The sequence below is a fragment of the Triticum dicoccoides genome, chromosome 5A (genome assembly GCF_002162155.2).
Source record: "Triticum dicoccoides isolate Atlit2015 ecotype Zavitan chromosome 5A, WEW_v2.0, whole genome shotgun sequence".
Taxonomy (NCBI): domain Eukaryota; kingdom Viridiplantae; phylum Streptophyta; class Magnoliopsida; order Poales; family Poaceae; genus Triticum; species Triticum dicoccoides.
In genome coordinates this window covers 239,427,167-239,439,387 of record NC_041388.1, presented here as the reverse complement: position 1 = coordinate 239,439,387, position 12,221 = coordinate 239,427,167, and the positions used below count along the sequence as shown (strand labels likewise).

General features: G+C 46.5%; 2 protein-coding genes across 3 annotated transcripts in view; one reads left to right on the top strand and one right to left on the bottom strand.

The window, feature by feature from the left end:
• Positions 1-1,678: 1,678 nt before the first annotated feature.
• LOC119300790 (probable xyloglucan glycosyltransferase 1) lies at positions 1,679-3,189 on the bottom strand. 2 transcript variants are annotated; one of them, XM_037577679.1, is made up of 2 exons: positions 2,290-3,189; positions 1,679-2,112 (listed from the first exon to the last, which is right to left on the bottom strand). In XM_037577679.1, exons 1-2 carry the CDS (start codon positions 2,578-2,580, stop codon positions 2,011-2,013), a joined length of 393 nt encoding a protein of 130 aa, XP_037433576.1. In that variant the 5' UTR covers positions 2,581-3,189; the 3' UTR covers positions 1,679-2,010. The 2 variants fall into 2 exon arrangements, with proteins under 2 accessions (XP_037433576.1, XP_037433575.1); XM_037577678.1 differs by having other exon boundaries at positions 2,620-3,189.
• Positions 3,190-6,118: 2,929 nt separating this feature from the next.
• Positions 6,119-12,221, top strand: part of LOC119300789 (la-related protein 6B-like) — a 10,205-nt gene continuing 4,102 nt past the window's right edge. The window contains exons 1-6 of the mRNA XM_037577677.1: positions 6,119-6,768; positions 9,818-9,899; positions 10,325-10,419; positions 10,579-10,650; positions 10,742-10,821; positions 10,919-11,015. Of these exons, the coding sequence (XP_037433574.1) occupies positions 6,376-6,768; positions 9,818-9,899; positions 10,325-10,419; positions 10,579-10,650; positions 10,742-10,821; positions 10,919-11,015 (819 nt within the window). The 5' untranslated portion in view covers positions 6,119-6,375. The remainder of the gene's footprint in view (positions 6,769-9,817; positions 9,900-10,324; positions 10,420-10,578; positions 10,651-10,741; positions 10,822-10,918; positions 11,016-12,221) is intronic.

Genomic DNA, 12,221 nt, shown 5'->3' with positions numbered 1-12,221 from the left:
GTCTAAAAACTGTCTAGCCAGAATTTTCCATGCATAGTTTTTTAGTTTGAAACCATTTTTCTTCCACGAGTGGTACAAAACTTGGGGAGTCCGACATGATCACGACACATAGTATGATGTGATCGAGAAATCAATAACATAGAAGCGAATAATCAACTCGGAGTAGTATTGGTGGTGGAGATGTTATCTGGTGGAACTCGGACTGGTGGCGGAGATGAATCTGGTGAAACTCGGACTGGTGGTATATATGCTTTGGAGCTAGACTCGAATTGGCGTGATGGTGGCATATATGTGTTGGAGGTGGACTCGGATTGGTGTGATGGCGGCATATATATGGTGGTGTATATGGACTCGGACTGGCGGCAGATATGCGGTGGTGGTATATGGCAGCGGTGATGAAGATGGTGTGGCGGCGGCGTGACAACCTGTGAACAAAACTCAAAAATCTAAAGTACTAGATGCTAAGACCAATAACTCGACACGACGATGTAACTGCAAATTCAACAAAGCAAAACACTTTAAAGATTATACAAAAGGCTCAGATTGGTTTGGATATGATGAACTAACCCTAATTTTTTTGGGGCTTTTTCGTGGACTGTAGGTATGAAAGCAGACACGATCTAGACTATGAAAAGCTGGTAAAATCTCACCGAGCAACTCAAAAATCTGATACCACTTGATAGAAGCGAAGGTGTCCCGATGTTTCGATGAGATGCATCTATAGTTTTCGGTAGAAGTCAACTTTAACGATCCGACTATGAACGTGCGAAGACGTCGCATTAGCAATCGCTAAACCAACTCTGAGTGGTTATTGACCATGCCCGGAGCACGATCAACGTGACCACGAGGCTCTGTTTCCTGCACACAAACAAAGAACAAACAATAAACTGAGATTGTAATCCGAATATTGCGAATTGAGGAGGAAAACCTTACTGATCAAAGTGGGGGTACATAGGGGAATTTTGTCCACCCTTGATAAGGTGGAATTAAATTATGTTCTAAGTATTTTTTTCTATTAACACAGACTCTGAAAACGACATTTTAAATGTATTTTGAAATTACATGAATCTGGCCTAAACATAAGCGCAACACCTACAATAAGCTATGGACGAAACTTATGAAAGGCTATCTTGTATATTTCGTCCATGCCCTCATATATCATTATGGTAACTTCAAAGTATTGAAAACTTCACTGGTAACTCCGTTCTTGTTCCCTCGCGCGTTCTTCGTCTCTATGCTTGATCCTACTCCAATGTTCATCTTTCTTGTCCATGCGCATGCTCTAGTAATTGGAATGTATCCAATTTAAGCAGCATCATATTCTCATGAACATCGGAATCATTACCAAGGAAAATACCTGGTAATTTAACTGGTGTGCGCGAGCTCTAGTAATTGGTTCAGTATGTATAGCAGGCTAGCAGAGGACTTTGGATGTAAGTGCAGTAGTGATGTCCTGTGTACTCAATTACGCCTAACTTCCCCATGTGCTCATCGTGTTCATCCTCAAACACATCTGGAATTCATGAAAATCAGACACAAGGGGCTTGGTCCTGCATCAGTCCATGCTCAAGGGCGTGTTTGGTTACTTTCTTAGCCGAGCATGGTTGGGAGGAGAAAAAGGGACAGGCTGAGTAGGGCCTGGTTTAGAAAATACAGGGTAAAATATGACATTGGCGTGTTGTTTAGTTGCTTGCATATGGGGTCTTGTCATAGGAAAGCAATTTTCACCCAATGTTTGGTTACATACATGCATGGTGATTAGGAGTTAACAACTACACCGAAGAGGAAGATTGTAGTGTACGTGCAGAGCGACTACAACAGAGGGAACCACAGCGTGAGCGTCGGCGCCGGTGTACCAGCAGCCAAAGCAGTCTTCTGGAAGCTCGACGACGGCACGAAAAGTGCCGAGCACGTCGGCGACCTTGTTGGACTGTGGTAGGTCATTTCCTCAAACATGTTGAGTGCGCCTCCCACCGAGGTGCCGTCCTACTTCCTTTGTCCGATCTCGCTTCAACTCATGCGTGACCCGGTCACGCTGCCCCTGGCTCCGACGTCGAGAGGAAGGTGGCCGGCTAGGGCGCTCGACGACCATTCCCATAACCTTGATTTCACCTTCAGGCACAGAAAAAATAGGAAGTGAAGTGGAAATTCGTTCTACTCCCTCCGTTCCAAAATAGATGACTCAACTTTGTACTAACTTTAGTGCAAAGTTGGGTCATCTATTTTGGAACGGAGGGAGTATATCTGTGCAGCTCACTTCCTTCTCGTGGTTGGAATCTGTATGAGCACCATGGGGAAATCCTCCGGGATGCCGACCTCGACGTCGTCTGAGCCTTTGCCGGCGGTGTTGGGCACGAGCTTGATTCTCCCGAGCTCGATCCAAAAGCAGCAGAGACAGAGGATTAACACGACACAAGCGTTGGTGAGGAACCACATGGACAGACCGAGGTAGGCGGTGCGGGCGCGCATCCAAGACGAGTAAGCGGCAAAAAAGAGGCCTTTGACGACCTCTAGGCCGGGGAGCGTGACGATGTGCGAGCCTTGGGCGCGGGCGGCAACATCGGCGGCAAGGAGGAGCATGGAAAGGAGGATGAGGAGGCACCGAGGAAGCTGTATAACCTGGTGTGCAGCGCGGGGCTGTTCCTAGGTGTCGCATCGGCGTCGGAGTCGGTCCGGCCCGCCGCCATCCGCCTCCGCGGGGGACCACCATGGAGAGCAATGTGGCGGCGGCCCCCATGAGCTTCCCCACAGCGCGATGCTCCTTAAGGAGCAGCACCCAGGTGATGTAGCGCGGCGGCGACGGGTGCCTTGGCCAGCTCACACGCAGCGAGTGTTGCGGCCGCGGCGGGCCCAGCGGCCGGATCTGGCGCGCGTGCGGGCGAGTTCGACGACCGATAAGGCGGTGGCGTTCTAGTGAGCTACCCTGCGGCATGATGCGCCTTGAGGAGCAGCACCTAGGTGATGTAGCGCGGCGGCAACGGGCACGTCGACTAGCTTGCACGCAGCGATCATTGCGGCCGTGGCGGGCCCAGCGGCCGGATCGGGCGCGCAAGCGGGTGAGTTCGACGGCTGGCGAGGCGGAGGAGTGGTTCATGGGCTGGAAGGTGAGGTAGATTGTGAGGTACCGCCATGATAGGAAGGAGGAAGAGGACGACTTAATCACGTTCCTAGCGAGCCACCCATGTGCGCTACAAAGCATCGGTTGGGCTTAACTCATTGGAAACTGTCGATTAAGATATTTTCAATGAGTCAGACCTAAAAATGCTTTAAGAAACGTGTCATGCAAGCTCAATAGTATATGTAAACAACCAAACAACGCGGCGCCAAAAAGATGCTGCATAGGCCTAAAGGCAACCAAACATGCGCCAAGTGATAGATCCTAAACCCCGCCTGGCTGCTGCCACCTCCCGTTTTCCCATCTCTCGCAATCCTCGATCCATACACCGTGCCCACAACACCAACATATTGCAGCACAAATTTCGAAACTAATCGGACGGCTCCCACCCTATCTCACCAGACCCCAGGTATACCCAAGCCCGGCCTTGATAGCGTGTTTGGTTGGGGGTAGTTAGAGCTAGGGAATGGGAATTGAAGGGGTACGAGACTTCAAATCTATTGTTTGGTTGAGGGGATTGGGAGTTCATAAGGAAATAGTCATGGGACTTGAGACTTCAACTCCCACCATTTTATTAACGGGGAGGGGGTGGGAGTTGGAAGGGAATAGTTTTAGTGAGTCAATCTTAGCCCTTCATCATAACTTATGTTAATTTCCCTTGTATATTTCCTTGTCAATTCCTATGAACCAAACACGGGAATACAATTTCTTCTCAAACTCTCGCACATAATTTTTATCATGCGCCAAACAGGGATTGGAAATAAAATGACTCATCCTATGTCTAATCTCAATACAACTCCCTACATTAAACTCCCATTCCCCTTCCTAAATTTTGCCAAACACGTTTTGAGATGGGGAATGGGAGTTGAGGGGTGAGGAGATTAAAAGTCTACTGTTTGATTAGAGGCAGTGAGAGTTTAAGTGGGAAAGAAAATGGGAGTTTAAGTGAGGAGAGTTTTATCCCACACCAATTTTCATATGCCAAAGAAGGGATTGGAGAGAGGGAATAGGAGTTTGAGGCATAGAGAGTTTTATTCTTTCTTTGTTTGTTTAGGTGAAATGGGAATTCAATAGGAAAGTGGAAGGGGAATTCACGTGTAGAAGTCCCACATATCTATTATCTGGGGAGGGCTGGTAATTGAGATGGGGAAAGAGAATTAGAGTTAAACTCCCATTCCCCTTCCGTTAGTTTGCCAAACAGGCTAAGTGTGTTTGGTTGAGGGTAATTAGAGTTAGGGAATGGAAAATGAAGGGATACGAGACTTCAAATCTATTGTTTGGTTGAAGGTATTGAGAATCATAAGGGAATAGGCATGAGATTTGAGACTCCAACTCCCATCGTTTTATTAACATGGGAGAGGGTGGGAGTTGGATGAGAATTGTTTTAGTGAGCCAATCTTAACCTTTTATCCTAACTTTGCTTGTCTCATGTCAATTCCCACAAACCAAATAAGAGAGTACAATTTCTCATCATATTCTCACACATAACTCCTTTCACGCACCAAACAGAGGATTGGGAATAAAATGACTCATCCCATGTCTAGTCTCAACACAACTCCCTCCTCTAAACTCCTATTCTCCTTCCCAAATATTGCCAAACACGCTGTAAGAGTAAAAATCTACTTCCCATATCTAATTTCTTTATAAACACCTTTTTATGCAAACTCTTAGGGGTTGTTTGGATACGGGATTTATGCCAAACCTATTTGCACTATTCGCGTTCAGGATTCTAACCGCCTAAAACTATGTTTGGTTGATCCAACAAATCTCAGGATAAGGAAAACTTGGTTTTCCATAAACCAGGAAAACGAGTATTTGGGAAAACGACTAATACTCGTTTTTTTACAAACCAGTTTAGCTTATCGTTCGTTTCAATCAGACTCTAGCTTCCATGAGACATGCGCTGGTGGGTAGCGTTCAAGTACGTCTACTAGGGTAAGGCTAGCCCCGTTCCAGGTGCCCTGACTGCTCCTCAGCGAGGACGACGGACGCGTTTCTCCTGTGACCGTGGGCGTGCTCGGCGCCGCTGCGGTCGTCGTGTGTGTGACGAGATGAGATGTACATGGCTTTGCTGGAAACGACGGCGTGCAGCGTCCAGTACAACAAGGTCGCATTCCGATTCCAGGTGCTGGTGTGAGTGCCCCGGCTGCTGCTCGCTCGACCGTCATCCGTCAACGAGGTGCGCAAATCCAGCAAGTTGGTGCCGCCGGCGAGCCCACCATTCTTACCGTCAGTGAAGCAGCAGGTGGGGCAAGCGACGGCCTGGGACCTCCTCAAGGAGCGGCTACTCGAGCAGTCCAGCTCTGTCCCGTGCCCACGCCGTTCAGCCTCGAGAACACCTACCTCGCACGCTCTTTTGCGTCGCGTAGATCAGCTGAAGACGAGGCCGACAGAGAGCAGCACGGTGGGGTTGATGGCGGTGGTGACGCCGCCGAAGACCAGCTTGTCGCCACCGGCGTCCCGGCCTGGTCAGACGCAAGGAACAGTGCAGCCTCCATCACGTCGACCGCGCGGCGCGCGCAACACCTTCCCACGCAGCACGTTGTGCGTCTCTGTCATGGCCTCCGTCTCCTCGGCGCTCACGGCCACCACGGCGCAGCTCAATGACGTAGCGCCTGAGTTCCCCGGCGGTCGCATGCACCAGGCCCAACATCGGCCAGCAATTTGATGGACATGACGTGATCAAGCACGCCCAACTCCATGTTCGTGATAGGCATGTCGAGAGCTGCGGAATGTGCCGTGGTCGACGTGCTGGGCATGGTGCCTCCCATGTGAACAGCTTGGAATCTTTCTCAAGGTTGAGGATGACCCAAAAGAGACAGTCCAAACAAAGTATTCTATAAACTAGTTTTAATAAAACAACAACTTAAAACTGGTTTTCCTAAAAATACTCCTAAAACTGATTTAGCTAAAACTGGTTCCAAATACTAGTTATCCAAACAACCACTTAGTATTTTTCTGCCCGAGCGTTTACCAAACAGGCTTTGTGCAAACTACCATTCGTTTATCAAACAGGCTGTCAGTCGTCTGACTCGTCTCCACCTCTCCGCCGGAAGAACCCGGCGAGGGCCAGCGCCGTACATATATCCCGACCTCAGCGGAACCCTACCTTTGAGAAACCCCTTCTCCGTCACTATCCAAGCTCTGCCTGCACCGCCGCCATTACTACTAGAGGAAGCTTCAACTGTTGTGCTCTTGCTCTCTAGCTAATAGTGGTTGCTATCGGTGCTACTACCGCCGCCGTCCAAACCCTAGCCCTGATGCCGCAGCAGGAGGTGCCCGACCAGATCGCCGTAGGGTGGTTCGCGGTGGAGGCGCCGGAGCGAACGGGGAGTCTCCAGAGGAGCGGCTCCAACAGCCGCCTCAACGCGCAGGCGCCGGAATTCGTGCCGCGGGTCGCGGCGGTGGTTCCACCGCCACAGCCACCGCCGGCAGTGATTCGTGTGTTTGCGGTGCCCTCGCCTCCACCTCGCGCGGCTTTCTTTGCGGCTCCCCTGCCTCCCTCGTCGTTCGAGTTCTTCGCGCCGGTGAGGGTTGGCGGTGCATTTGTGGCCGAGGAGCCAGAGCCGGAGATGGAGCGCGCGACGCCACCTGTTGCTGAGCCGGCGGTGGACGGGCTTACTGATGAGGTGGTGCAGAAGATCACCAAGCAGGTGGGTGTCTCTTGCCCGGTAGATGCTATTGGATTTAGATCGAACACATACATTAGGACCGAGTTGATGTTTATTAGGAGATCGTGTCTCAGTGGAATATCTTTGACTGAGATAGGTTTTTAGCCCAGTCAACTGTTGTGATGATGATGTGTTAGTAGCAGCTAGCGTCTAGTTTAGTTATCCCTGGTGAATAATGTAGTTTTCGAGATTTGTTCTGGTCAGGTTAGGGGATTAAATGGTACTATTATGCTATTGTGCTGAGGTGAGTAATATACATACCTTCTGATTTTTTTTCCTGGGAGTGACTTTTTCGAGTAACCAGCGGGAGCTCTCTCTTCCTCTTCATTAAGTAGGAATTCGGAATTGACTTATTGGGACATTTCAGTGCATCAAAATGTCCCCTTTCTGATCAACTTATCTGTTCAAATTTCTTGGATTGGCTCCATTTTCTTACTTATTATGTATTTACTATTGGGTTACTCATTTCCATCTGTTTTCTTGGCAACTGTTTTAAATAAATTGGTTGTATCTTTCTGATTGTTATTGCAGTAAAATATTTCTACTGCACAAAATAAAATGAAGACACGACAGTAGGGAAAAGGAAACAAAGTACATACACCCCTTTTATCCTAGAGTTTGTGTTTATATCCACCTCAGTCATAATTTTTTTGCGTTCCGTGCTATCAATATGTGCTGCGAACCTCAATAACAGGATAATTACCTTGCTAAAGATAGACAGACTGCATAGCTCCAGGGGATTTAGGTAGACAAAGTTGAGGTGCGCGAGGATATTTTGAAGACATTAAATTGATTTATCTTGCTTGCTTCAAAAATAGATAGTTTGCAATTGGCATCCAACATTGAAAATACGCTGGATTCATGGAAGGGAACGGGGGGATATATTGGCAGAACTCCAGAACCTTCCCCCTTTGCTAATTTCTACCAGTCTCTCAGACTATCACTGGTAAATATACAAAAGCAGGCCATTGGGTGTGGTTGGTAGACAGCAAATTCTTCTTATAATTTTCAACCCCAGTTTTGTGCTAAATATTGACCATGCTCATCATTTTCATCTTTTGTGCATAATGCAGTTAGGGATCTTTACCTACTTGCGATGGTTGATAATGATCTAGAGATTATTACCATGGGTGTTTTTTCATTTGTGCGGAATGGTTTCTGATTCATAGTTTGTTGGGCTTGTCTACCTTGTCTTAGATTCTCATAATATATGGGCCCTATGTCTTTCTGCTTATCTCTTATCATAGATATGCTGTTATGTGGTGTAGTGTTGTACTGGAGATGTTTTCATCGGGGTCGTATAGCAATATATGTTATTTGATGTAGGGCAAACCCCCGTAGACACTTCTGAGGTTAATGGCAATGAAGGTAAAGTTGTGGGATAAAACGCATACCTCGTAGACACTTCTGAGGTTATCGGCCTTGCTTCTGGTGAAGGTGTCAAAAAGGATGTGTGTGTGTGCGCGCTTGTGCAGGGGGGATGTAGAGATACTTGTCATGATTGTTGTAGGCGTCCGAGGTCCGAAGCCGGCGAAGATGGCCAACTACCACGTGATGTACTCGTAGCCACAAGTTTCTGTCAAGCCCAAAGGTTCTGGGAGGTAGAGGCTTTGAGGGTAGGGCCGGAGGCTTTAGGGCGCATTGACCTGGGTCACCTTGGTTGTTGATGGAGATGATGACCGAATGATAGAGGGCAAGCTGTTAGGGTGGCCTGGCCTTCACTATTGGAGAGGGATTCGAGGAGGAACACGAAGAACAAGTGGGGAAACAAATGGAATCGCAAGGGGAAACACACACAAGTAAGATCCACTACCAAGTATGCTCTCATATCAGAAGTCAATACAAGAGAAACCTCAAGATCCAAGAAGGAAACAAAGAAAAGAAAATAACACCTGGATAGTTCATCCCCAAATCCGAAGGAAGAGTAGGTCTTGAATACCTTGGGAATCTTCTCCAATGGAGGTCTTGATCACTCCAATGGAGTCTTCTCCACAAGGGAGGCCTTGGTTTCCATGGGGAGAGGGTATGTTGGGCAAAGTTCTCTCAAGCTCTCATTGTATCCTTTGCTAACCCTAGATGTAAGGAGTACGGTTTATATAGTCTAGGTATGAAGAGGTAAGTAGGTGGGGAAAAAGGTACATGGGCACATGCCCTTTCTCATTGCGCGCAGGCAGGCCGGAGGGTCTGGGCTTAATAGAACGTGGGCAAAGCTGTGCGCCAGGGAGGCCAAAGGTTCCAGGGCTGTCCGAAGGCTTCGGGTCCTGGAGGTTCTGGGGTACTTTCGGGCTTAACAGATGTTGCATCGCAGTGCACAGAGTTCGGCGGCTTGAAGGTTCCATGGTTAGTAGGGGCTATCTTCTTGGTTCTCTTCAGAGATTCTCAGCTTCTTCTTCAATTCCTTGTTCTATGGTTGTGGTTCTTCCTTGGTACTTCTTCTGTGTCATCATCATAGTACCTAAGCACACAGAGAGTTCCAGATTGAGGTAGTAGCCATGTCTCATTCAAATGCATAGGAAGCTCATGGAGGAGTAGAGTCACCTTAGTTTTGATAGCTCATGCACGTGCTCTTGTCATGTGTTTACTTGGGCTTGGCGGTGATTCCATGGTGATGTCGGTGGGATGCTTCGCATCAAGGTGCGTGTTGTGATTATCTAATAGACGGTGGGGAAGCTGACTGTCCTAGGGAGAGAGGAGAGGGAGGTCTGGGAAGGAGAAATGAGTCGGCACCGCCATGTGGCGATTTGTTTGCCAACTTGGCACTGATAGACTGACCGCACCAATCAGAAACTTTTGTCAATGTGTCATTAGACAACTACCCGTGCGATTCACAATGCTCTGCCCCTGAACTGCTAGTTTTTTGATTAAAAAAAATCTCAAAAGTGGTATTCCGTTAACCAAGCCCCAAATGTGGTAGTTTCATGTAATTTACTCAAGAACACAAGGGTAGCCATCAAATGGTAGTGTCCTCTTGGTGTTTTGTTTCCCAGTTATTATTGGTTGCCCACTAAACCTTCATAGTTTGAAATTGTAGGTGGAGTACTATTTCAGTGATATAAACCTGGCCACTACGGAACATCTGATGAGATTTATTAGCAAGGATCCTCAGGGATATGGTGAGTTGCATATCTATACCTGGATCTACCTTTTTTGGTAACTTGGGATATATATTTAGATGGATCTGTTGATGTGTTTGTGTCAGTAGTCTGTTGCTTCAAATCCAGTCACAGTATTGGGAGTAGACATTTTTCATGGAAGATTTACGACAGCATTATATTCATCTTGCTGCTTCGCTTTGCCAGAAACAGTAGTCAACATGTTTCTTCTATGTAGACATGCTTTCTCTTAGATACGCTGATTCATATTGGCTGCACTATAACGATGTGTTTTTCATTTGCTTAACTTACTTGGTAAGCATAATTTGTCATAAGGTATGTCTTGCATCTTTGGTCCAAATCATACGGATATGTTATTTAGGATCTTCCAACTGACATTATGTGGGGGATATCGGGTGAGTAACATGTTCTTTCACTGAATGCAGTGCCAATATCAGTTATTGCTGGCTTCAAGAAAATAAAAGCTTTAGTGCATAATAACCCAATGCTTGCTGCAGCTCTTCGTACCTCGTCAAAACTTGTAAGTTTATCCAATCCCCATTCTACAAAGATACATACAGGTTGTTTTTAGCAATGTCTTCTCTTTCAGTAGAGAGGAGTAAAATATCAGCAACTATTTACTTACATTCTTAGCATATATAGTACATTCATGTAATTGCTTAAAACCTTTACATCGTAGGTTGTTAGTGGTGATGGAAAAAGAGTAAAACGCCGACATCCATTTACTGAATCTGATATGCAGGAGTTCCAGGTATTCATGAATGTTTCTGCATTCATATGTTGTTCCATTTTGTAATATTAGATAATGGACGCCGATTCATTTGGCTCACTCTCTCTTGTAGTCCCGAATTGTAGTGGCAGAAAATCTTCCTGGTGATCCTTCTTACCAAAATCTTATGAAGATCTTTTCAGCTGTTGGCAGGTATGTGTCATTACAACATGCAACCCCCATCCCCACACCCTGAAAAAGAACAGTAGAACTACTAACATATGTACTAAGAAAATTTTTCATGTTTCAGTGTGAGAACAATTCGTACTTGCTATCCTCAGACTCCAAATGGTCCTGGTCCTGCTACTAATAGATCTGCCAAGCTAGATATGCTGTTTGCCAATAAGGTAATCGTGATTTCAGTGCTTTTTAATAATGTTGTGGGGAATCGAGCATTATTACCTTGCAGGTTCTTATGATTTTATTCCTAATGCATAAGCTTTGGTCTTCATTTCTGTTCTATAACTTCAGGTCCTGATTTAATACCAAATAATTAACACTCAAGTGTACATTAGGATGGAGATTTGACCCTTGCATCTAGGACGGTTCTAACATTTTTTGCATTGGCTCCAAATCGTGTAACAGATGGATGTGCCTATGTTTTGGGAACGTCGCAAAGCTCTCAACATTGCTCATTGCAACCATTTTGCTCTGTAGATGGGCCTACTGTAATGGCCAAAAAATAGTGTGACCTGAACTTGCCTTGTGGATCTGTGGAGCACAATAGTTACTGGATCATGTCTCCTTGTTGGCAGGGAGCTTATTAAAGGTTTTGAGGGTTGCTGTGTCCACAGTAAAAACTGTGTTAGTACTAACATGATCATTGCAATCATTTTGAGAATTGATTATGAATCTTCTGGTGCTATTTTGTTATCCAACCCCTACTAACACCTTTGTTACCATGAATATAACACCCCAGAACTCTGGGCACTATTGCTGCTATCAAAATCAGAATGCTTACCCCTTTGATAAAACAAAACAGGAATGCATCTAGGGAATAAACAAAATATAATTGATGCACAACAAGCACTGTCCTTATAATTATAACACAATAAAGTAACAACTTTTTGTGTAAGCATGAAACACTATCTTCAGTTCTTGTCTGAAGTACTAAGGCCGGTTTCAGCAGTCTTTAACACAAGAATTGCGAGTCGAGCTGAGGTTGAGACTCATAGACTAATCGTGGCTACTCTAGACTACTGCTGGACTAGTCGACATGGTACTATAGTACTCAACTTACAGTACTCAATTACTAAGGCCGGTTTCAACTGTCTCCCTTGTTATATTGTACGCCCTTCGTCTTAAAATAAGTGTATAGTTGAGACACTTATTTTGGGGTGGAGGGAGTACAATATAATAAGGGAGAGGAACACAGCAGCAGAGGAGGACAGCATGGGAAGGAGCACAGCAGCAGTGGAGGACAGCAAGGGAGGAGCACAGCGGCAGAGGGGCAGATCCAGGGGAGGTGTAGAACCAATGGAGGTAGAGGAGCGGAATGCTCCTGACCACCGCTGGGGGTGGCGGTGGCCTGGTCCCAGGAGGCTGGAAAGCTA